Genomic DNA, 23314 nt, shown 5'->3' with positions numbered 1-23314 from the left:
GGAGAAAAAAACACGCTCGGCCTCCTCTCCACGCAACCCCCACACACACTGCGCTTGCTCTCTCTCCCCATGCGGCCCTCTGGCTCGCTAGCTCTCATCGGATTGATGGCCACGAGGAGTGAGACAGACAGACGCGGCCTGCAGAGAGAAAAAAAAAGCTTTCACACTCTCATTCACTCCTACACTATGGACAAAAATATCACGCTCAGTTCACTGGTTTAACCCACCCACAACACAAACACACACTCGCGCACGGTTCAGTCAGAGGAAAATTATGAGTGCTCATTGATTTCACCTCACATGACTTCTTCCATCCATGACTCTAGTTGTGGACACCAACCAAAAATGAAAATGAATAATCAAATAAAAACATTTTAAAGAGCTTAGAGGAATAGTTTACTCAAAAATGAAAATTCTGTCATTGATTACTCACCCTCATGTCGTTCCAAAGCCACTTCGGTTCATCTTCGGAACACAAATTAATACATTTTTGATGAAATCTGAGAGCTTTCTGTCCCTCCATTGACAACTACCACTTTGAAGCTTCAAAAAGTTCAGAAAGAGTTCAGAAAACGAATCCATATGAATTGAGCAGTTTAGTCCAAATTTTCTGAAAAGACTCGATCGCTTTATATGATGAACGGATTCATCAACACACGTCAGTTGTGGAGCTCAGAAGCTCAATGTTCGCTTGATGGAGAACCAATGAGGTTCATTCTCATGTTACACACTACAGCATGTTTGAGCTTAAGCAAGGACCAATGAGGTTCATTCTTCATTCTTCAGGTTCATTCAGACCAATGAGGACCAAACTTCTCAATTCATATCGATTCGTTTTGCGAACTCTTTATGAACTTTTTGAAGCGTCAAAGTGTCAGTTATGTATCTGTCAATGGAGGGACGGAAAGCTCTCAGATTTGTGTTCTGAAGATGAACGAGAGTCTGACGGGTTAGGAACGACATGAGGGTGAGTAATTAATGATAGAACTATGGGTGGACTATCCCTTTGATAATATCTCAAGCTCAAGACAAGTAATAATCATTCATTTAAAAAGGTCATCATCATGCAAATTCTATACAATATGACATATTTCGACATGGACTATAGTAATGTTTGGTTTGCACCTCGGTTTATTAAATTGAGGACTGCCAAGACCTCAGAATGTTTGGCTTTGGACACAAATACATGCATTCATTTACGCAGACCAATAAATTTGGCCCCATACGGCACGGGAATGGCGTGCTGTTGGATTTTGTCTTGAATTTGTTTTGGTACTGTGCATTTCACTCAGTCTAGATCAGTATTTGAGCTGGAGTGAACCTGTTCAGATTGAAGAAGAAAAAAACACCAAAATGACAATTACAGCTAAAAATAAGTCACTTATCCAACATGTTGTCCATGTTATGTGGTTAGCCTAAGGCCCCTTTCACATGACTCGTGTCAGGGCGTCAGTGCACGTCTCAACACAAGCGTCATGCACTTGTGCTCACATGAAAAGCGTTACAGATAACATTAGAGAAGGCCGATTCACGAGGTTGCTGGGTAGAAAGAAATCGGAGAACTGTACGCAATGAAAATGAAATAGCTACCGTTTATATATGAGGTTAAAAAAAATGTGGGATAAGAGTTCTCAAAACTTGTCTCTTAATGCTCTAGACCAGGGGAGATCTACCTACCTATCTCTGTAATTATCACATGCTCCTGAAGATCATAATTAGCTTGTTCGGTTGTGCTTGAGCAGAGTTGGAGCTGAACTTTGCAGGAAGGTAGATCTCCAGGAACAAGATTGGTTGTGTCACAATGTGTCGCAATGATACAAAAGGCGAATTGTCTTGTAATCCCAGTCTACATTATGAAAACTCAATAACAAATGGGGTCAAAGTTGAAATAGTCGAAACGAGCGTCTCAGACAACGATTTCACGCAATGCTTGCTGAGAATTCAATGACATGAATCATGTGAAAGGGACTTAAAGGAGAAGTTCACTTTTAAAAAACTTTTGCTGATCATTTTCTCACCCCCATTTCATCCATCAGTCGAAAAGAAATTAAGGTTTTTGATGAAAACATTCCAGGATTTTCTCCATATAATGGACTTCATTGGGAACCAAACGGTTCAAGGTCCAAATGAGAGTTTCAGTGCAGCTTCAAAGGGCTTTAAACGACACCAGGCGATGAATAAGGGTCTTATCTAGGACCCTTCGAGTCATGATTCGAAAAAAGATTGGTTCATTTTGATAAACGAATTTGAACATGAGAGTCACGAACGAGCATCACAGAACAGAGCAAGGCGAGCTTTTGTGCTTATAAAACTTAAACTTTTTTATTTATTTTTTAAATGAGCGATCGTTTCACTAGATAAGACCCTTATTCATCGTCTGGTGTCGTTTAAAGCCCTTTGAAGCTGCACTGAAACTCTCTTGGACTTTGAACCATTTGGTTCCCATTGAAGTCCATTATATGGAGAAAATCCTGGAATGTTTTCATCAAAAACCTTAATTTCTTTTCGACTGAAGAAAGAAAGACATGGACATCTTGGATGACATGGGGGTGAGTAAATTATCAGCAAAAGTTTTTTTAAAAGTGAACTACTCCTTTAAAGGAGCTCTGGAACGTAGGGTAATTCAGTAATAAAGCATCCTAATCAGAAATATTATCATAAAACTTCAATCATTTCCTGAATTTTGGCAGTCCAGATGCTTAGGACTGTGGTTTCCATCTGACCAATCCCATAAGGCTTGAAAATGCGTGAAAAAGGAGGCGGGTCCTACGCGTAGCTGGTCTAAATGTTGTCGTTCCACCAGCTTCACCCTCCCTCCAATCTCAGCAGGCCTTCGGCATTTAAAAACAAACAACCAGAACGACAAACCCAAAAGGACCTTTCAAACATGTTTGAAGTAAGGGATGCTACATTAGGTCATCTTCGTATCAAATATCGAGCAACTCGAAAACTGTTTGACATATCAAAAAACGAAACGAAACGAAAAAGGCAATCGTAACATTGAGGCAGTCAGTAAGAACCACTGTGCTAAATTACAATAGTGCTCCTTAATTATCACAAGCTTTAAAACAGAGCCTTGGGATTACATTCTCTAAACGAAATTACGGCATTTCTCCACACATGGACAAACAAAACCACTAAACACACAAATAAAAATGATTGTCCGTTTTCCATTTGGCGGCAAATAGTTCCAGAGCATCCAATAAAGGGCAAGATTCTGAAGTAGAACTCAGATGGTTCCTCAAATGGAACAGAGGAAAAAGAGAAAAACGGAATGACAATCCGCCATTCGCTGTTTATTTTTGGTTCAGGACACGTTCGTTTTCAAATAGTGCTTTCATTCCGCTCTTCATTTGTTTTATTTGTTTGTGTGCACCCAGTGTTTGCAAGCGCCACGGCGTTCCGAGTGGGAGTAGCGTCACTTTCCATCGGGAGTCCTTCATTATGGGATGGAAGTCTTGGGGGGAGGGTCCAGCTGCCCTACGGAAACCATCGGAAAGGAGCTCCGGTTGGCAGCATCACCTTCTTGGAAAGACAGGAAAGACAGAGGAAGGAAGCGAGGAAGAAAAACAGCATGAGTCATTGATAATTCAACATAAACATAAACAATGGAGCAGTAAGAAAATAGGAAATGTCTCATTAAACTGGACTCTCAACCCTCATCGCAAGACCGTTTCCCGTTTCGGTTGCAAATCCCTCTCTATCTGCGGAGCCAGACTCGCTAAGACCGTAAAGCGCTGGAATACCGCAGTGGTGCAAATGGCAGATTTTTTCCCAGCCTGCTTTGGGACTGGGCAGGGGTAGTGTATGGCTCTGGGACTTTGGGAGAGTGGAGACAACGGCAGCGTTTCCTGGGAAGACGTCCAGAACGAAAGAACGAAGGACCGAGGGAGAAAAAGAGGGAGGGGAGCGTTCCCTTCATCATGAAGTAACATGCACAGGCAATGACTTCACCTTACATGACCTAGTCCTTCTCTCTGTTTCCCAAACACACTCTCCCACTCTCTCATTACTCTCTGACAGGGCTTTGGCGTTTGTATGCGCGCACACACGCATCCAGGCCCCCTTTTCCCTCATCGACCCCACAGACAAGCCAACACAGATGGGCTGTCGGCCCATGCACATGGCCAATCAGACGGAGCGTGAGTGCATGGACAGAGACACGCTCTCGGATACGCACACACACACACAAACACTCACCAGATTAATTCCGAAGATTATTTTTTAACCCATCGTCTCCGCTGTGTCTTAAACACAAACACCAAAAAATAGTCATTATGAATATTTTATTAATAATAATATTGTTATTAATAATAATAATAATAATAATTGTTATTATTAATTATAGTAATTGCCAGATTTCTTGCTGTTTCTGCAATTACATGTATTGCTTATTTCTGAATGTTGACATTAATAATTAAATTATTAATAAACTATAAAAAAATATCACATGAATTTGAATTATTATTATTATTAATGCAATTAAATGTATTTTTTATTTTTTGACAACAAAATTATCATTGTGCAACAAAAATACTAAAACAATTTGTAATTATTATTATTATTTTACGATATTTGTAATTATTACAAATATTTAAATAATTTATTTCTGATACAAAAAACAATATGCTTTACATTTATATTTCTATTGTTATATTATTATTATTGTGAATATCATTGTTTTGTTATTTTTATTTTCTTTTTTTTTTCTTTTTTTTGGAAACCCACCGGATTGTGAGAATTTATCGCTAGATTTAATACAAAAAAAAAAGGAACAAAAAAAAAAATTAAAAATCTGGTCAAACTATTTATCATCCAATCTCTAATAAACATACAGTAGATATTTTGTTGAAAGTTATGGGTGATAAATTTGAGTGCTGTTTGTGTAGAAGTCATTGCCACAATGCTAAGGTGTTGCTATGCAGTTGCTATGGAGTTTGTAGTCTGTTTTTAAGTATATGTCTGTAGTTATGTGGTTGCTAGGGTGTTCAGGCAGGTTGCAAGCTCCTCTATACACATCTCTTGATTTTAGGTATCAGTAATGTCTGCAGCACAAACAGTATGAACAATAATAATAGTGATACTTGCCTTATCATACACCACTAAATAAATGTCCGATGAGAAAATGTATGTAAAATTTAGCAGGTACAGATACAATATATGTTGATATAACGTGTCTGCCTGTCTTTGCCTCTCACACACATACACAGACACTGACACACACTTGTTCCTAAAATACTTCAGTCGCCTGGCTGTGAGACTGAGATTCCTCTAGACTAGAAGAAGAGGAGGGGCCTGTCAGGCAAAGTCTGAGGCCCCGCCCACTCAATCTCCTCCCACTTCCAGCTATCAGGGACTTTCCGAGATACCGGTCACCACACAGATGGAGTGAGATGTGTCATCATGCGGTAAACACACATCAACAAAAGATGCAAGCAATGACATGCAAGGTAAGATCAATGGCCAGAAATCGAATGAGATTTGCACAAAACGCACAGGCCTAAGCTGGCTCAAAACACATAAAAGGCCCTACATATAAAAACACATCTATCCATCCCAAACACACACACACACGCACATCAAGAAGTCAATAGACCCCCACACCACTGACTGTGAACTGTCAATAAAGGCTCTTTAAACTCCATAAGTCCTCTATGCCGTGTTCAACTAGACCAACCCCACTGTCAATAAAAGCACACAAACACACGCAGTAACATACGCAAACCCACCGTCAATAAACGCCTAAACATTTTAAAAACACACCGAGAAACATTTATTCAAAAACATAAAAAGCACAAACCACTATCAAGACAATAAAAACCCCAGCGATAGTACGACCAAACATCACGAGCTGCATATTATGCTTGCTACAGACATTACAAATCACACAGTACAACATGGATTTAACAGACTTGGGTACGACGTGCACGTAGACTGTACGATGAGGACGGCGTCTATTGAATCGTAGTCTACTGTTTTAATTATTTTAATTTCCTCTATGTAAAGCACTTATGAAATGTGCTATATAAATAAACTTGCCTTGCCTTACAACACAAATTAGTATAGAAGAATAAAACGCCATCATCAGCATGCGCTAGTGGTAAACAAATAGAGCAAGATGAATCGCACTTTGGCAATTGTGGTTTTTATGTGCGCTGAACTAAAAAAAGAGGAATAAGCGGAAGATTATCGACGCAGTCATGGCTAGATAGGCATGCCAATTTTGCAAATGGAGCTTGAGGATCGCAGGCTATTTCTGCTCGCAAGACCATGACAACGGCCGTCTTTGAACATTTCTCACGGTACGACGTAGGACCACCGTTTACTGTACGTCCACACCGCCGCCGACTTGAGCGTCAAAGAAGCTCTGGCCGCTCTGTCAAGGACGCTTGTAAAAAAGTACGGGGAAGCTTGTTGACGCTTTGGACGCTTTGAACGCTCTGACGTTGCAGGTAGAAGTGTCACAACATGAAATGTAATAAACAAAACAAAAAAACGAGCAATACATAAAGAAACCTTTTATAATGACATCATTTTTAAAATCGTTTTGGTCACATTTGGTCGGAGAAAAAAATAGTTAGCTATTATTATTATTATTATTGCGGTCAAATCGGTGTCACCGTGAGCAAATTAATTGCATTCCCGCTTTAAAACGAGCGTTCGTAAATATTTTAAATAAAAGTTGCGCTAATGCGGTCCGTATAAGCAAACAACGTCATGTCATAAATGATACGAAACCAGTAGGAAACACAGCGACGGCGATTATTAGCTTCTCTTCCATTTACTCGGAACTAATGTTTTGGTAGGAACGAGAGTTTACATTTCTCCGGAATCTGCCAGTGTGAAGGACGTCTTTATTCCGATTGGTTGCTGGCGTTTTGCCGCTGCTTGCTGCTGAACTGCGTCACAGCTCATTACCATATAGTTGAGCTTCTTTCAACTTTCTGATTGACGCTCAAAATGCTCAAAATGGCCAAAATGCGACACCGATGGATTTGCAGCTGAGAGAAGCCAGCTTCCATTGAAAATGAATGACTTCCGGCCACTTTGGAAGCTCAAGTCGGCGGCGGTGTGAACGTACAGTTAGGAGCCACGCCCACAGAGATCACCTGACACAATGTAATCTCAGCAGTAGTAATGTTCATATGCGTTATGCGTTCATATGTGTTATCAGGGCAACTATGTCAGCTAGGACAGCAACACGCAGCAGTGTAAACGAGGCTTTAGGCAAGAAATATACTCTACGCAAGTATGCGAATTCTTGCTTTTCCGTTGTTTTTGTAGTAAACATGCGCTAGATCGACATGTTTGAGCGTTGCACTCTTTTGTAGCATCTTTCCCATGATGACACAGCGTTCCAGAAATGCTCCGCTCAATTATTCCACGGCCCTGCTTCTCATGTTATAAAATGCAAAGAAAAAACTCGATCTGTGTGAATCACCTCTTAAAGGTACAATATGCAATACTGTTTTGCCAACAGGGGGCACTAACCTCTTACAATAACAAAGGCGTATATTGATGTCGTATATTCTGCATTAAGCGGAATTATGGATCTTGTCGTCAAGCTGATGGATGTTTAATGGATGAGTGAATACAGTGATGTTTTTATCATGACTGTAGTATGAAGCAGGGCGTGATTGCTAGACATATACCACCGCCACACGCAACGCGGGTCCCGCGGATATAAAGGAATAAGGAAATTAAATTCTAGTGAACTACACGCTGAATTAACGTACTCACACAGGTCAGTTTATTAGAGGAATGAAACTTGAGGTAACGCAGCCAGTGCTGTTTCACTTGCTATAAAAGTTTCACTATCACACTAAACGGCATTTGAGATTTGCTCAAGTATTATGCAACACTCGCGTCTCTAAGTCGAAGTTAGTCGCGGACGTGGAGCTCTCGACATCTCGAAAGATGTTGATCTTCGTTTTAGTCCTCTTTTTGTCTAAAAGTCCGCTTGCCATGGTCCATAATGTTTGAACAAAACCCTGCTAGGGACGTTCACGCTGTTGAGCACGCATAATGGGCATAACCGACCGAGTTGTCCAAGTCTGTCGCCATGGTTACTATTGCAGTACGAGGTCAAACCTGGCGGAAACCAGGGGGTAACGCAGATATGACGTCATTGACTGGCGACTCCTCCTGCTCACACGCCCCGTTTCCTTGGTTAAAATTGCTATTTTCTCAAGATTTACAAATAGTTGGAAACATTTGGGATATTGTAAGTTAATCAACTAAACAAAATATATAACATTGGACTAGTGGTTTTTGGGGTATTTTACTGCAAAAATCCTGCATATTGTACCTTTAAAGGTGCATTGCGCAACATTTCATGTTAAAAATAGCCGTTTTCTAACCCATACATGCTTAAACACTTGCCTGATGAGCTGAATGAGCCCTTCTCTGATCACTGAGATCGCCTCTATAATCCTGTACAGTGAAATATATAAGAGGGATTCGGGCTCGAATCTGAGACTGGGCGTGACGTCATGCGCGTTCACGCTCGCCTGGCTATGTCTGGCAGGTTCGTGTAGCTATTCGCCGCCGTTCTCCGTATCAGAGAAGACAACTCGAGCGACACAACTCTAGTCAGCTTTCCACAAAAGTAGACGATGGGTTCAAAGGGGCTGTTTACACCTGGTCACTTCATGTGTTTTCTGTGATCGGATAGCTATTCGATCGTGAAAAGACCAGGGTGTAAATGCCCTCTGAAACGCGTTAGAGACGGATGAATCCGATCGCTCAAACCACTTGAGGACGTGGTCTGGGCCGCATTCCAGACGAAACTGGACAAGTGTAAATGCATCTGGTTGTTGAAACCAAGCTATATGTCATGTTATTTTAGTCATATATGACGACGCGCATCACCTCAGATGAGCAGCTGAGCTGAGCAAGCCAGCGCGCCGCAATCTATCGCAAATCAAAGTGAAAGTAAGTCGCAGACGCTTAACACTACCATCTTCATTAAAAGTAAAGAAATGAATTGATCTTACCGGGCCTGTTGCCGATCTCTCTTATTGCTGTCTTTGCTGATTTTGAAATTAGCCGATGATTAATAAAATCCAGCTCATATCTGTTGCTTTCGGTGACGTGCACTTCATATCTGTATATGGCGCGGAAAGAGACCGGCTTGTAGTTCATTACAAACCCCAACGCAAACTCCGCGTGAGACAAAGAAAATAAAACTTCAGTCTGTCCAGTGCCAGGCGTCGGAATAAGACGAGAGTCGACATCGGGAAGGCTTTCAACAAACGGAGAGATCTCTGGTATGCTCTAGGGCTCAAACGGATCCTGTACAAAGTGATAACTGAACGTGTTTCCATAATAATTCAATCATAAGTGGATACAGTAAGCACAGGGAGATAGATGGAAACAAAAACGGAAGTTTTCTACTACCCCCGTTTCCCCCTCTCACACACATAAGTGTGTAATTTACTCGAATGCCTTTTCTTTCATATACTTTAAATGACTTGCAGATTTATTACTGTATTACCTCATTATGACTGTAACAAAAGATGTGTGCCGCACAGTGTGCGGCTGATGCTCCTTAGGTTATGAACAGCTCGTGCAAACGTGCGTATGTGTGTGTGTTCCTCCATGAACGCGCACAGCTCTGGTTGCAGTTTCGCTTGTCGCCAGAGGGGGCGTAGTTCTGCAAAAACTCAGAGACTTGCGTTTAGCTCCTTTAAGTGTTACACATCTATAAACTAAAAATGTAAAATTGCTTAGCAAGATTATATTGAAACTGTTGCCAGCCAAGACAGTAGTTGACCCGAAAGACAAAAACTCACAGTTTATGCAAATTCTCACTTTAGCACTCCTTGTGGTGACATATTTGTGTTGCATTATAGATTAGAAATATGACAAAGTGTGAAAACGTAGCTAGAAGCGTTTGCATTTTGGGCCTTAGACTTCATAGAGACACAAACACACACAAACTAAGCTCTCTAAACTTTTGCACACACCAACACTTCAATCTCTACCTCCTCAAGGCTGTAATTCTCAAAGAAACCAGGCAGGTCATTGGTCAGTACACACACATATACACAACCCCTCTTACACACACAAAGTCCATAATGACTTTCGCAGGGGCTGTGTTTGCCTCTTCCTGCAAGGTTGTACACACAATCAGACACACACACACACACACACACGTGCGGTTCAGGGCCTCTGGAGGACGAGAAAGAGAGGGGTTCTGGGACACATTGACACCTGGTGCTCCAGATGACAGACGCAAAGGCCAGATGGACCATGTGAGGCTGCCACACACATACAGAGACACACACATGCACATGCATGTATGCAAACATGCATGAAAACAAATTCATATGCACAAATAAATATGCACATGTACGAAAAGCCCCATATGCACTCATATAAATCATTTTATTAACCGCCCTAAATCAGAAAAAGTTTGTAGCATCAAGTAAAAATGCAGTCACATTTACCATTTTTTTTCACAGCGAAATCCAGTCATTTCAAATCCACACGATCTGGAATTATATGTGAGGAACGAAACACTTCCCCACAAAGATTTTCCAGGTCACGTCGACCAACAGAAAGCTGCTTGGTTTGAAAGTGACTTTAGTGTGAGATTTTTCATACATCCTTTTTTGCATGCAAAATGTGTTAATGTGACCACACCTTCAAGTCTCTTCACGTCCCGATAAAGCAAGTCTAAAATGTGTTTATATGTAAATATTTGTCAGTGGAAGACCATCAAATATTCCTCCAATAATTGCATTCGGTCTGATGTCCTACTTCACGGCGTCTCTCGTGACGTTTTTGTTTGCTCCCTGCTGTAAGCATTCATGTGTTTTAAAGGAGGCGTGGCTTAAAGACGCTCTGAAGGGAGGGTGGGATCTCATGCTTTCAAAGCTAGCTCGTTATTGCTAGCCTCTCCTAAAATTGCCTACCCTACCTTTAATGCAACAAAATCAGAACCTCTTTATTTAATGTTTAACAAACAGCTGTATGATTTAGGGCCATTGAGATTTTTCTGTGGGCGGAGCCATTTAGCTATTCATTTGGAATAGCATATATCACACGACACTTTCTATAATACCTGAATGGCATATCCCAGATCTATTTCATTGTGTCCCACAATGCATTGCACTTCCATTTCAAACATGACGCATGATTTTTTATATAATTAAAAAAATAACAATTTAACAAATGGCTTGCAAATCTTATTTTGATGTTTTAGTCATGCAACTTTCATGTGACCATCATGAAGGTTTCATGACTGAAACATTAAAATAAGTTTTGCAAGCTATATAGCAGTATATAGATGACTCTATTTTAGTTCGATTATTTGCTTATTCTTATGCACCTGATTATAGGATTTACAAGGAGTTGCAGTGGCATTTCATTGATTTCGTATTTTTTACGAAAATATTAATACATAAGGCAAAATGACCATTTTATTTCCAGTCATATCATATGTGATGTGATAAGGTCATCTGACAACAGTTTAGCATATTACTGTTTAAACAGTTTACTGTAAAATAATATCTACTGTTTCATTTACTATTTTTAAAGAATATTACACGCTTTACAGTGCTTACAAAGTATTCAGTATTATAGTTTTACATTTTCAAACATAGCAAATGTCTGAATAGCATAATCTTACAATTTCTGCAAAAAAATACATAAAGAGATGTAATAAAGTGGTATGCTATTATGCTTTTCCAAATTCAGCTTTATAAAAGGCATGGCAGTAATCAAGTTATTATGATGTCAGGTGCTTTAAATTAAATTGAATATTAAATACATGCCAGTTTGTTTAATTGTAAATGAAAAAAAAAAATCATTTTAGCAAACTGACCATTAATACAGACACTGCATCCACTGCCAACTCTGAAATTCTGGCCTTAATGGTAATCCCACAGGTTTCCCACTTGTAATTACAACTTAATGGCATTCATATGTGCTCAATTAATACGATTATTCCGTCATAACTTGAATGCACGATATATGCTGTTGTCTTGTGTGTGTTGGGTAGCCCCGCCCACACTGAAATCTTATAGGTCCAAAGTCCCACATTCAGTCTCTTCCCACACAGCACTAGAAACTTGTGTGGTCAACATTTTATATTCATTGTGTTCATTCAACTTCATTAAATGTGATAGCTGAAACTCTGAATCATCTCATCATAGCGGGCAGTGAAGGGGAACCTTACCTGTGGAACATTATATGGCTGCCTTAACATTTTCCTTGCAAGGAGAAAAAAAGAGCAACCAACTAGACCAATCTTACCATGACACCAATCTCGCAGAGTTATAGACCCTAACTAGCTTACATCAGCACAGACTCAGAGATAGTTTTCCCACACCTGAACCTGCCTGAAAACAAGGCAGAAACATCTCAAGTTACGCTGCCTGAGAGATGGGAAACTGCATTCAGCTTGCCATTTGTCAGGATGAGTGATGTTCATATGCGAACACACGCGGCATTAATTTCTATGTAGACTGTTTGTAAAAACAAGGGGCTGTCAATCGATAAAACATTTTAATCTAATAAATCACATGATGTGCAGATTAATTAACTAAATGAACTAAGCAAATCACAATATATCAATACTTCCTGAGAAATTAAAAGCCATTTAGAAGCCGTTTACACATGATATATATATATATTTTTAAATATGTTCTATATGGTTATGCGTAAGATGACTTCTTTGGTCAAAGTTCCAGATATTTTATTTAGTGAGATGCTCAAAAGTTTGGGGTCGGTATTATTTTTTATGTTAAGTCTCTTAGTCTCACCGTGGCTGCATTTATTTGATCAAAAATACATTAAGATAGTAAATAGTGTGAAATATTATTACGATTTAAAATAACAATTTCTATTGTTATACATTTTAAAATGTAATTTATTCCAGTGAATTTATTCCTGTGATCAAAGCTTAATTTTCAGCATCATTACTCCAGTCTTCAGTGTCACATGATCCTTCAGAAATGATTCTAATATGCTGATTTGCTGCTCAATAAACATTTCTGATTATTATCACTGTTGAAAACAGTTGTGCTGCTTAATATTTTTGTGGAAAGCCTGATACACTTGACTAGAAAGTTTAAAAGAACAGCATTTATGTAAAATGTAAAATTCTTAAAGTTTTTGCAGTCACTTTTGATCAATTTAATGCATCCTTGCTGAATATAAGTATTCATTTCTTTAAAAAAAAAAAAATCTTGCTGACTTTTGAATGCTAGTGGAAATAGCTACAGAATTTCTGTACAGGTCAGAGGTCATTATTTATTACTAGGGCTGTCAAACAATTAATCGCGATTAATTGTATACAAAATAAAAGTTTGTGTTTACATAATATATGTGGGTGCACTGTGTATAATTATTTTATATATATAAATACACACACATGCTTGTATATATTTAAGAAATATTTACATGTATATACTGTATATAGATTTATTTATAATTTATATTATGTATATAAATATAAATATTTTATATAAAATAACATTTTTTTTCTTAAATATACATGCATGTGTATATATATATATTATATATATAATTATACACAATGCACCCACATATATTATGTAAACACAAACTTTTATTTTGGATGCGATTAATCGCGATTAATCGTTTGACAGCACTATTTAATACATTAATTAGTTTGACTTATTTTTAAAATTAACTGCAATTTTAGTAAATTCTAGTCAAATCCACGATTGCACTGAACTGAAATAAGTCATTTCCGCAAGACTTAACTCACTATGACACATGTTCTGCTAGTTTTTCATGACTTTTAAATTATGCACAGGGAGAGTACAGCGGACAGGAAACGATAAGGAGATGAGGAGAGAGAATCAAGAAAATGTCACAAACCACACTCAAACTGGCAACCCCTGCATGAGCATCACAGCTCGACGTGTCAGAAGCGCTGCCAAGTGATTTAGCGTTGATTGTGCTGCGGTGCCCGTGCAGGCGATGCTAGTTTGCGGTCATAATTTTGATGAATTTACTGTACATTGCTCACCATCTTACCTCCAGCCCGCCAGCAGGTTTCTTTTTGAGCTCTTCGCACTTGCGGAACTTGCAGATCTGATGGCCGGTTTTCCGGTTGCGGCAGCTGCTGCACTGTTCGCAGTTAATCCTGCGCCGGCAGGGTGGACACAGGCCGCAGCGCTTCCGCTTTTTCTTCCCGTTGGCGCCGATGGCCGACGAAATCTCGCTCTGCGTCTGCTGGTGTTCCGACGCGCCGGTCACGTGAGAAAGCGCCCCGTCGGCGAGGAACACTCCCGCTGGCGTCATTATGAAGAGCCCCGGGTGATACGGAAAGCTGCCGCCCACTCCGCCATTGCCGAACAACGGGAAGTCCATCACACTGCCCAGCGAATCAGAAGCCGAGACCGCCTCCATGTCCCCTCCCACGCTGACATTGGAAGGGTCGCTGACCGGAAGGAGCATCCCCGCCCGTCGCAGGAGCTCGGCGGCCTGCGCGAGATGCAGGCCGCTCGGAGAGTCCAGAAGACCGGACATTAACGCGCCCCGGTCCAGTTTGGCGTACCCGACTTGTGACCTGTGCTGGCTGGCCGTAGGGTGCGCTTTGACACCCGTCGCCACCATGGAGCTCTGAGCGAGTCTGTTAGCGTTCGCGACACTGGCGACGGCAGCGGCCGAGCAGGTCGCGATGTACTGCGAGAGAGCCCGTGAGCGCTTCAGGCTTTTGCTGAGAGGAGCGCTGATGATGCCGCTGCGGTTTCTCCGTTCCACCACCGGGGACGTGTCTTCATCCCCGCAGCAGCTGTCCTGCGCCTCCTCATCCTCTACGGCTCGACTTCCCTCCATGGACCCTCCGCTGGCGGACATGGGCCACGGCGTGAGGGGGAGGGAGAGGGAGATGAGGGAGCTTAGGATGAAGGGGTGGGGGGTGGGGGGGTAGAGTTGCAACGTTCCTCTGAAGACCGAAGCCAAACCGGATTGACGCGCGCACAGCTGGAGAATCAGCAGTCCACACTAGACGAGCCTCATGAACATCTTAAACATCCATTAGCTAAGGCCTGAGAATCCTAGAAAGGAAAGATAGAAGATACGCAAAGAGGTTAAAGCAAGCATGGATAAAAGTTTGAAAATAATTTTCCTGAAGACACTCAGAAAGGCTGTCAAAACAGTAATATTGTTAAAAAATAACTGTTTTATATTTGAATACATTTTCAATTTTGATTTATTTATTCCTGTGATGCAATGATGAATTTTTAGCGTCACTACTCCAGCCTTCAGTGTCACGTGATCATTCTGCTTTCAATTATTAATAGTTCTTATGTTGGGAATTGTGGAAACCATGATATTGAAGAACAGCATTTATTTGAAATAGAAATCTTTTATTACATGATATAAATGTCATAAATGTCACTTTTGATCAATTTAAATGTGTCCTTGCTGAATAAAGCTATTCTATTTTTTAATCATTCTTATACCTCAAATATTTTTGAATGGTAGTGTATCACAATTTCCACAAAAATATTAAGCAGCACAACTGTTTTCAACATTGATAATGTTCAGAAATGTTTCTTGAGCAGCAAATCACCATATTAGAATAACTGAAGACTGGAGTAATGATGCTGAACTTGATTCAGCTTTTTAAATTATAATATAAGTTCACAATATTTCAGTTTTTTATGTATTTTTGAAACCTTGGTGAGCATAGGAGACTTCTTTCAAAAAAATAAAAAAATAAAATCTTAAGTATTCCATACTTTTGAACATACTTTTGTCCAAACCTAAAGAGCGTGGAGAAATATTATTTCAGTCAAAAATAACCATTTTATATTTCAATACATTTTCCATTTTTATTTATTCCTGTGATGCAATGACAGTCTTCAGTGTCACGTGATCCTTCAGAAATCATTCTGCATTAATAGTTCTTATTATCAGTGTTGGTATATAAATGTCATAACTGTCACTTTTGATCAATTTAAATGTGTCCTTGCTGAATAAATGTATTCTATTTTTTAATCACTCTTATACCTCAAATTTTTGAATGGTAGTGTATCACAATTTCCACAAAAATATTAAGCAGCACAACTGTTTTCAACATTGATAATGTTCAGAAATGTTTCTTGAGCAGCAAATCACCATATTAGAATCATTTCTGAAGGATCGTGTGACTGAAGACTGAACTTGACTCAGCTTTTTATTAATTATAATATTAGTTCACAATATTTCAGTTTTTTTATGTATTTTTGAAACCTTATTGACTTATTTCAAAAATCATAAATATTCAAAACTTTTGAACGGTGTCCAAACCTAAAGAGCGTGGAGAACATGTTGGTTTCACCCCTGTGATTCCTCACAGCACATCATCACACACCATTTTAACATTTCTACTACTTTATAATCATATCCCATCTTTATTAGCTTATTGTTTTGGCCTGCTGAAATGGGTTCACTGTGACAAACAATCTGCTGCTCGCTTTGGCCTCATCTGACCCTTTTTGATTCCTCAGCCAACATTTATACATAATATCTGTCCTAGACATCTGTTTTAGTGACAATTACGCTTTGTTCGCCGTGCTTCCAAGGAACTGACACTCGCTGTGAAGTTCAAAAAAAAAAGAAGAGATTTTGTGTGGATATTGAATTGGACGGTTTGAGTCTGTTAAATTGTTATATTTCATAACCTTTATGTGCAGAAGCCCGTTCCTGGTGACAGCAATTCTTTTTCAGTGAGAGACGTCTATCAGGGTCCACAGGCGGTCTGTTCTATCACGAAACCGGAATCGTGAGCTCAAGCGCAAAGCCCCTGGGGTGAGCCGCCAGTGAAATCAGGATGTCTAGGTGCAAGCTCAGCCGCACTGACGCACGTATACGCACGCTCGTCGACGACTTAACATTTCAATTAACTGCCATGCTCAGTAAAGCATGCTATCGGTGATAATTACAGAGAAAAAATGACTTAAGGTTGTGAGTGACTGTCTTTGAAGATGATGTAATTGGCCATTCATTCAAACAAACATGCATGAATGAAAGAATTAATAAAATAAAATAATAAAATATGCACACCAGAGAGAGCGGGGCTAGTTAGTTGTCAAACAGGGAAGTTGTCTTTACTATAGAATTTTGAATTTTGCTTTCTTTAACAAGTATTTTTTAACAAAAAAAATCAGGTTGGAGCAAGTTGTCACATTTTTTAAATGGTATAAATGCATATATTATAGTAATGTTGATTAAAACTATTGTGTGTTTACTTAGATTTGTTTTGTGTTTCTGTATAACTCAGATTTCATTGTGAAAATGCTGTCACAAAAGGTCAACATGTGTTAAATAAACTGTATTTCTTAGTGAAATGACAGTGGAAACATTGTTAGCCTTTAAGGTAATCAACACTATAAAGTTGGTGTCTAAATAGGAATTCACTTTAAAAAAAAATAAACATGTGTGACAACTAGCCCCGGTTATATTTACCATACATACTGAGCAGGAAAATGTGCACACATACATTAGCTATTTCTAACTGATCTAAAAATTGCAATAATGAGTGAAACCTAATGTATTCAGGTTGATTCAGTCATACTGAACAGTATTATTAAAACCATGTGAAACACACTAGCCAAAACATTTGTACAATACCAAAACAGATGACAATATCAATTACAAGTCATCACAGGATCTTGATGCATGGGAATAAAAACTTACTGGAGACAGGTACCCCTCAACTGCAGGTAAACCAGGACAAAAGCTGCATCTAGTGAGGGTTTCCGTAAATGATTGACCTGGCTTACAGATAAATAAGTTCCTAGCAACAGTTTGAATGCCCACTCAGCAATGTAATACTGAATTACCTCATGTCAAACATATATGAGGCTTGGAAATTGCTGTGTCCAGTATTGCGGCGAGCCAGAGGGACAATAGCTCGACGTAGAGAGATCTGGACATCACCAGGGAACAATAGCCAAACCTGCACAAATAGCCCAACTGTGTCTAAACAAGATGCCCTGCTTATCAAGATCTACGTGTTCTGTCAAACAATCACCTCAATTAAACCCTTTCTGGATCAATCCCAGCAAAAGAGCATAGATTAATTGCAGATATTCACAAAAGATCATTTAAATAATCAAAATGCAAATACTGTACGCACCACGCACAAAAAGTTTGCATACAACTCATAATGGATTAATAATCAACAGCACATATAACGTGCATTCATACTCACCGTCGTCTCTCCAAGAGAAATTCTGAATAATTCAGAAATTCACACTCGGTAGCCTATATCCTATATATATATATTTTTTAATCCAGACAACCAATAAAAACAGAAAATGTCACAACGGGAGCTATGTTTACGGTGACAACATTGCAAGCAAACAACAAACAAATAGCCGTATATTCAACTATTCCCTGCGCCTATTTGGTTACGCGTGGCAAAGTTGCACCAATGCATCTAATGTATATGGGCGAATGATCAAGCAGATGTAACGCAGATCATTTAGAAAGTAAAACAAAATCCCTTTTGTCTCATCTCGACCGATGTGTCTATGGTGACAGCGCGCGGTATGCGCCAACACGTCGCGTTGGTTAAGCACATTCCCTTGTTATTTCAGTGCCAACTTATTCGTCTTGGCTGGGTGTCATTGTAACTTTGAACAGTCCCCAACAAAGTCTCATTCCACCCCCTTTGATAAATATAGGGTATTTGCCTATTTGCGAACACGGGCGTCTTTTCATTCGCACCGCTCGTGAGCCGAGGGGAGCGTTCCGACTGTCCGAGCGGTCCGGTGCTCTCACGCGCTGCGGAGATTTATATAAAACACACAGAGAGAGAATACAAGCTAAAAGAGCCAAACGAAAGCAAATGCTCACCCAGACTGAATTATTCTCGTTGGTTCGTTCAATAGCCCCCAAACACCGGCAGATACACGCAGAACGCACTTTGTCCGAGAGCGAGCGCGTGCGCTCCTCCAGCCTCTCGCGTCTCTCTATCCCACCTCCACATCCTCGCGCCCGGAGAAGAACATGCAAACACATTTCATAGATTTTTGGAGCCTCACACAAAAACCGAAGTGGACTTTCCGTCGGGGACAAAATAAATAACCTTTAAGAGGTGTGGACGAGCGCGAGGGGCTGTCTGCGGTGATGCATATAGAGTGGAATAATGAATGAAGTATAGTTTTGAGAGGGCTGGACACTCAGCCCATTGTCGACTCCATTCTTAATGGCTGTTGGCTGCGCTCGTGATTGAGTTATTATATTAGAACTTTTGCACATTGGGGCTTTCCAGGAACTTGGTGCTGATTGATATTTTAATATGCGAAACACGACTCCAAAATAGAACCCCATGGGGTGCTCTGGTAAATGACAATGAAATGCAAATATGTGAATAACACAATAAATTATAGCCTTATAAAAATTTTAATATTATTAATAATTCTTGCATCAAATTAACATGTCATTAGCCATAGCCTACATTAAATATATTGTTTATCGTATACTTTTATTTATTAGATTAATGTATGTTGTTTGCTGTATATTTTTGCTTCGTTAGTTATTTTATAATTAATGAATATTAATGCCATATGTTAATGTATTTAACAGGAATACACACAAAGTAGGCTATTCTTATAAAATTTATTATAGCCTATTTATTAATTTGATTGAGTTTAGATTAATTATTTTTTTAAATTAAGACATATCAATACAATTTATAGCCTATTTAATAACCCTATTAAGACATATCAATGGAATTTATTCAAGTCTATTTAGGAAAATTTTATTTTCCTATTTAAAAGCCCTTTAATTAGCCATATTATTTAATAACCCGTAAAACAATCCAACAAAGCACATTCATTTCAGTTTCTCCATCAGTCAGCATAAAGAGTCACTAAAGGGTCGTTACCATAATCGTCGTGTTTCTCTGTGTTTGCTGACTTTCTGTGGTCGAAGAGCCATTTTGCTGTGGGTCCATTTGTCCGTCCGTCCGCTCCTCTTCGTCGCTTTGAGTCCACTCCAGCTCTTGTGAGCGTCCCGTGTGTCTGGCAGGCGGCCAGCTGAAGTGTGGGGAAGTGACACCGCCAGGGCGGCAGAAATTTTCCTCCGTTTCGGGCTCCTTCCCAATCGCAGACGGGCGCGCGTGCATTGGCTGGAAAGTGGAACAGCTCGTCAGGGACGATCAATGCGGATCGATCAGTGCGGCGCTGCTGGCTGCGGGTTTGAGGGGGGTTGCGTGTTACAGTCCTCCACAATTGCATTAACGGGAAAGTTTAGGCTTGAGTAAAGTGACACCACTATACAGCTGCACTTCCCATCATTGTTTTTCCAATTTAGGCCTATCTGTATTCACCAAAATGCTCAAAACTATGTAAGTTTTCCTTACGAAAAGTTCTGTGTCAAAACCATTGCATATAGCCTAATTACCATATTCATTCAGATGTCTAAAGTCTTAAATACCATTAATCAATAGTACCATCATGGTTCAGTCCAAAAACATGGCAATATTACTTTGCACTTACTCCATTTTCATAATTTCATAACTTACAAAAATGTAGCCCACTAAAAAGGAGCATGTTATATGGATTTTTTGGGGTTGTGGTAAAATCCATAAACATGTCATATTATTTACATGGGTACACTTGGGTTGTTTCAATCCAAATTTGGGTCAACTATGGACAAACCCAAATGTTGGGTTAAAAATGTAATAAAAAAGAGAAAGTTTTTAAATCACATTTTTAACCCAACATTTGGGTTTGTCCATATTTGGCCCAAATTAGGGTTCAAACAACCCAGCATTGAGGGTGTACTTTATGGTAATTTCCCACAACATTTGTATCTTAATATATGGTGCTATTATACACTAAAATGCCATACTACTACTTAGTTACGGGACCTACAAAACATTACTATTACCAACTATGTTTGGTTGTTTTTGGACATGCACCATTGTAATGCCACTGTATCTTTTGGAAGTAATGTGGTATATATTAATGTACCATATTACCAACTCATACCACAACTGTACCATGATGCAGCCACTGTACTTTTTTTTTGTAGATAGCACTCCATATAGTGTTTCAATGAATACCATGGCATTACATCACAGTTTTCTAAAAACAAAAACTTCGTTCATTTGATATATTAGCATGGTACTATGCGATTACCACAGTATATAGGCTAAATACATACATAAGCCACTTCAAAGATATCTAATTATATATTAAGATAAGAAAAATATTAGGGCTGTCAAACGATTAATCGCGATTAATCACATTCAAAATAAAAGTTTGTGTTTACATGTGGGTGCACTGTGTATAATTATTTTGTATATATATAAATACACACACATGCATGTATATTTAGGAAAAAAACATTATTTAAATATAAAATATTTATATATAATATAAATTATACATAAGTCTATATACAGTATAAACATGAAAATATTTCTTAAATATATACAAGCATGTGTGTGTATTTATATTTATAAAATAATTATACACAGTGCACATTTATTTTAATATGATTAATATAATTATATGATTTAATATAATATAACATATATATGTCATATATCATGTGTGTATGTGGTAGGCTATATATAAACAAAAACTAAATAAAATAATTTTAATAATATTTCTGTACAGCTACAGCATTCTGTACCAATCACTGTGGAAGTGGACTATACAAATAATATTCCAGGATGCTTGACTATTCCAGGTTTGTTTGCGAGGTCATTCATCAGACCTTTGGATTCTGAGTTGCATCATGCGCTGAGTTCACCGTGGAGGACGTTCCTGTAGTATACAGCCAGTGTTTCCCTGCTGTGTGACAGAACACAGATCATCTCCAAAAGAAACCACGGGATAGATCATGAAAATGGGTGAATAAATAAACAAATACACACTTGCCTTTTCCTTGTGGCCTCATAATTCCCAGATAACTTTGAGAGCTGAGCCGGAGCCCTCCTCCTCTCTGAGCTGGGGGGGATTGTGTGGTGGGAGTGGGGGGGGGATTAACGTCACATGGTTCTCTCTGGCAGCCAGACACATGACCCGCTCCACAGGAGGGGATAAAACCCACTTGAAAGACGACGGCACAGAGACCGAGGGAGAGGAGGAGAAAAAAAGAGAAAGAGATACAGCAAACGTCCGGTTTTCTCAGACGCTGAGGAATGCCGTCAGCCCGCTTCTCCAACACAGAAATGCAGTCGACTCGTTCCCCCTTGAGACCCTCTCCGTATTTCTTCTGCTCTCTCTATTTCTCACTCCTGTGCAATGGCGCCACCAGGGGGTGGCCAGGGGTGGCCATGGCCACCCCTGGCCGACTCCTGGCCACCCCATTGGCCACCCCAATGGCCAGTATTAATTTTTGTAGCATCAGTTATGCATTTTATAAATAAGTCAAAAATATTCTTAAGTAAAAGAAGACGGGGAATTATGTGTCGTGACGTGCTTTTTAAGTGCCAAATGGTATACAGCAGCTTTTAGGTGTGTTTTTGCCACGTTTGGACAGGCAGGGATGCAAACAGCGCGCTTTTCGGCGCCTCCCGCTTTTTTCACGTCAGTTTGGGTGACAAAGTCATCTGAAGTCATTCCATAGCTTAATGTGAGGGACAGAAGTATATTTACATCATTAAAGTATAAACTCGTTTTCCCTCCTCTGCGACTGTCATCATTCTCCATTCATATTCAAACAGCACGCGCGCCTCTTGGATGCACGGTAAAACTCTCTCCAATATGATATATTGACATTATAAATGCATGATCTGTAGATAAAAGTCTGTATATTCGCATAAAATTACTTTATTTTCTTGGAGTTGTTGCTGTTTTTAAGTTACTCACTACCGTGTTCTGTTAGATTAGGCTACATATCACAAGGATTATGAATCGGCATCAAACGCACAATAACTGTGAAACAAAGGAACAAATCGCACTTGGATTTGTGCGCTCAACATTTTTTCGATTTGTGACATGAGCTTTTAAATGCGCACTAATGAAGCGCAGTACTGCTGCACATTGTGACTCCATGTTGCTTTGAGCACATCATTCTGCACCCGCGATGTTTTTCATGTAATCATGCAAGAACGGGCTCAATCATGGGTTTGCGCACTGAAATATTATTAAAAGCCAATATATTTTGTTATACCTAGCCTGCTCAATACATTTTAAATAAGCATAATTTAATTGTATATAATTTATTTGTAGTTTAGGCTATGCACTTCTGAATTCTTGACATTAATATATAAATATAAAATTGTGACATGATTGCCTGATTGAATTTTAAAAGAGAACTAATAGTAATTTGTTTTTATTAACATATTTAGATTTTATAAAATTACTGTGCAGATTTTTTCAAG

The 23314-nt window shown here is 39.3% G+C and overlaps 1 protein-coding gene across 4 annotated transcripts; it reads right to left on the bottom strand.

The window, feature by feature from the left end:
* Positions 1–1108: 1108 nt before the first annotated feature.
* Positions 1109–19100, bottom strand: cxxc5b (CXXC finger protein 5b). 4 transcript variants are annotated; one of them, XM_039649239.2, is made up of 3 exons: positions 18829–19100; positions 14006–15038; positions 1109–3525 (listed from the first exon to the last, which is right to left on the bottom strand). In XM_039649239.2, coding segments are annotated over exons 2-3 (834 nt in total). In that variant the 5' UTR covers positions 14839–15038; positions 18829–19100; the 3' UTR covers positions 1109–3524. The 4 variants fall into 4 exon arrangements, with proteins under 4 accessions (XP_039505173.1, XP_039505172.1, XP_039505171.1 ...); XM_039649238.2 differs by having other exon boundaries at positions 1109–3522; XM_039649237.2 differs by having other exon boundaries at positions 1109–3522; positions 14014–15038; positions 18829–19099.
* Positions 19101–23314: the final 4214 nt, after the last annotated feature.

This window comes from Pimephales promelas, chromosome 9, assembly GCF_988280905.1.
Source record: "Pimephales promelas chromosome 9, fPimPro1.hap1.1, whole genome shotgun sequence".
NCBI classification, from domain to species: Eukaryota; Metazoa; Chordata; class Actinopteri; order Cypriniformes; family Leuciscidae; genus Pimephales; species Pimephales promelas.
Note: the sequence above shows the minus strand (reverse complement) of the source record. Positions and strands in the feature narration are given on the sequence as shown.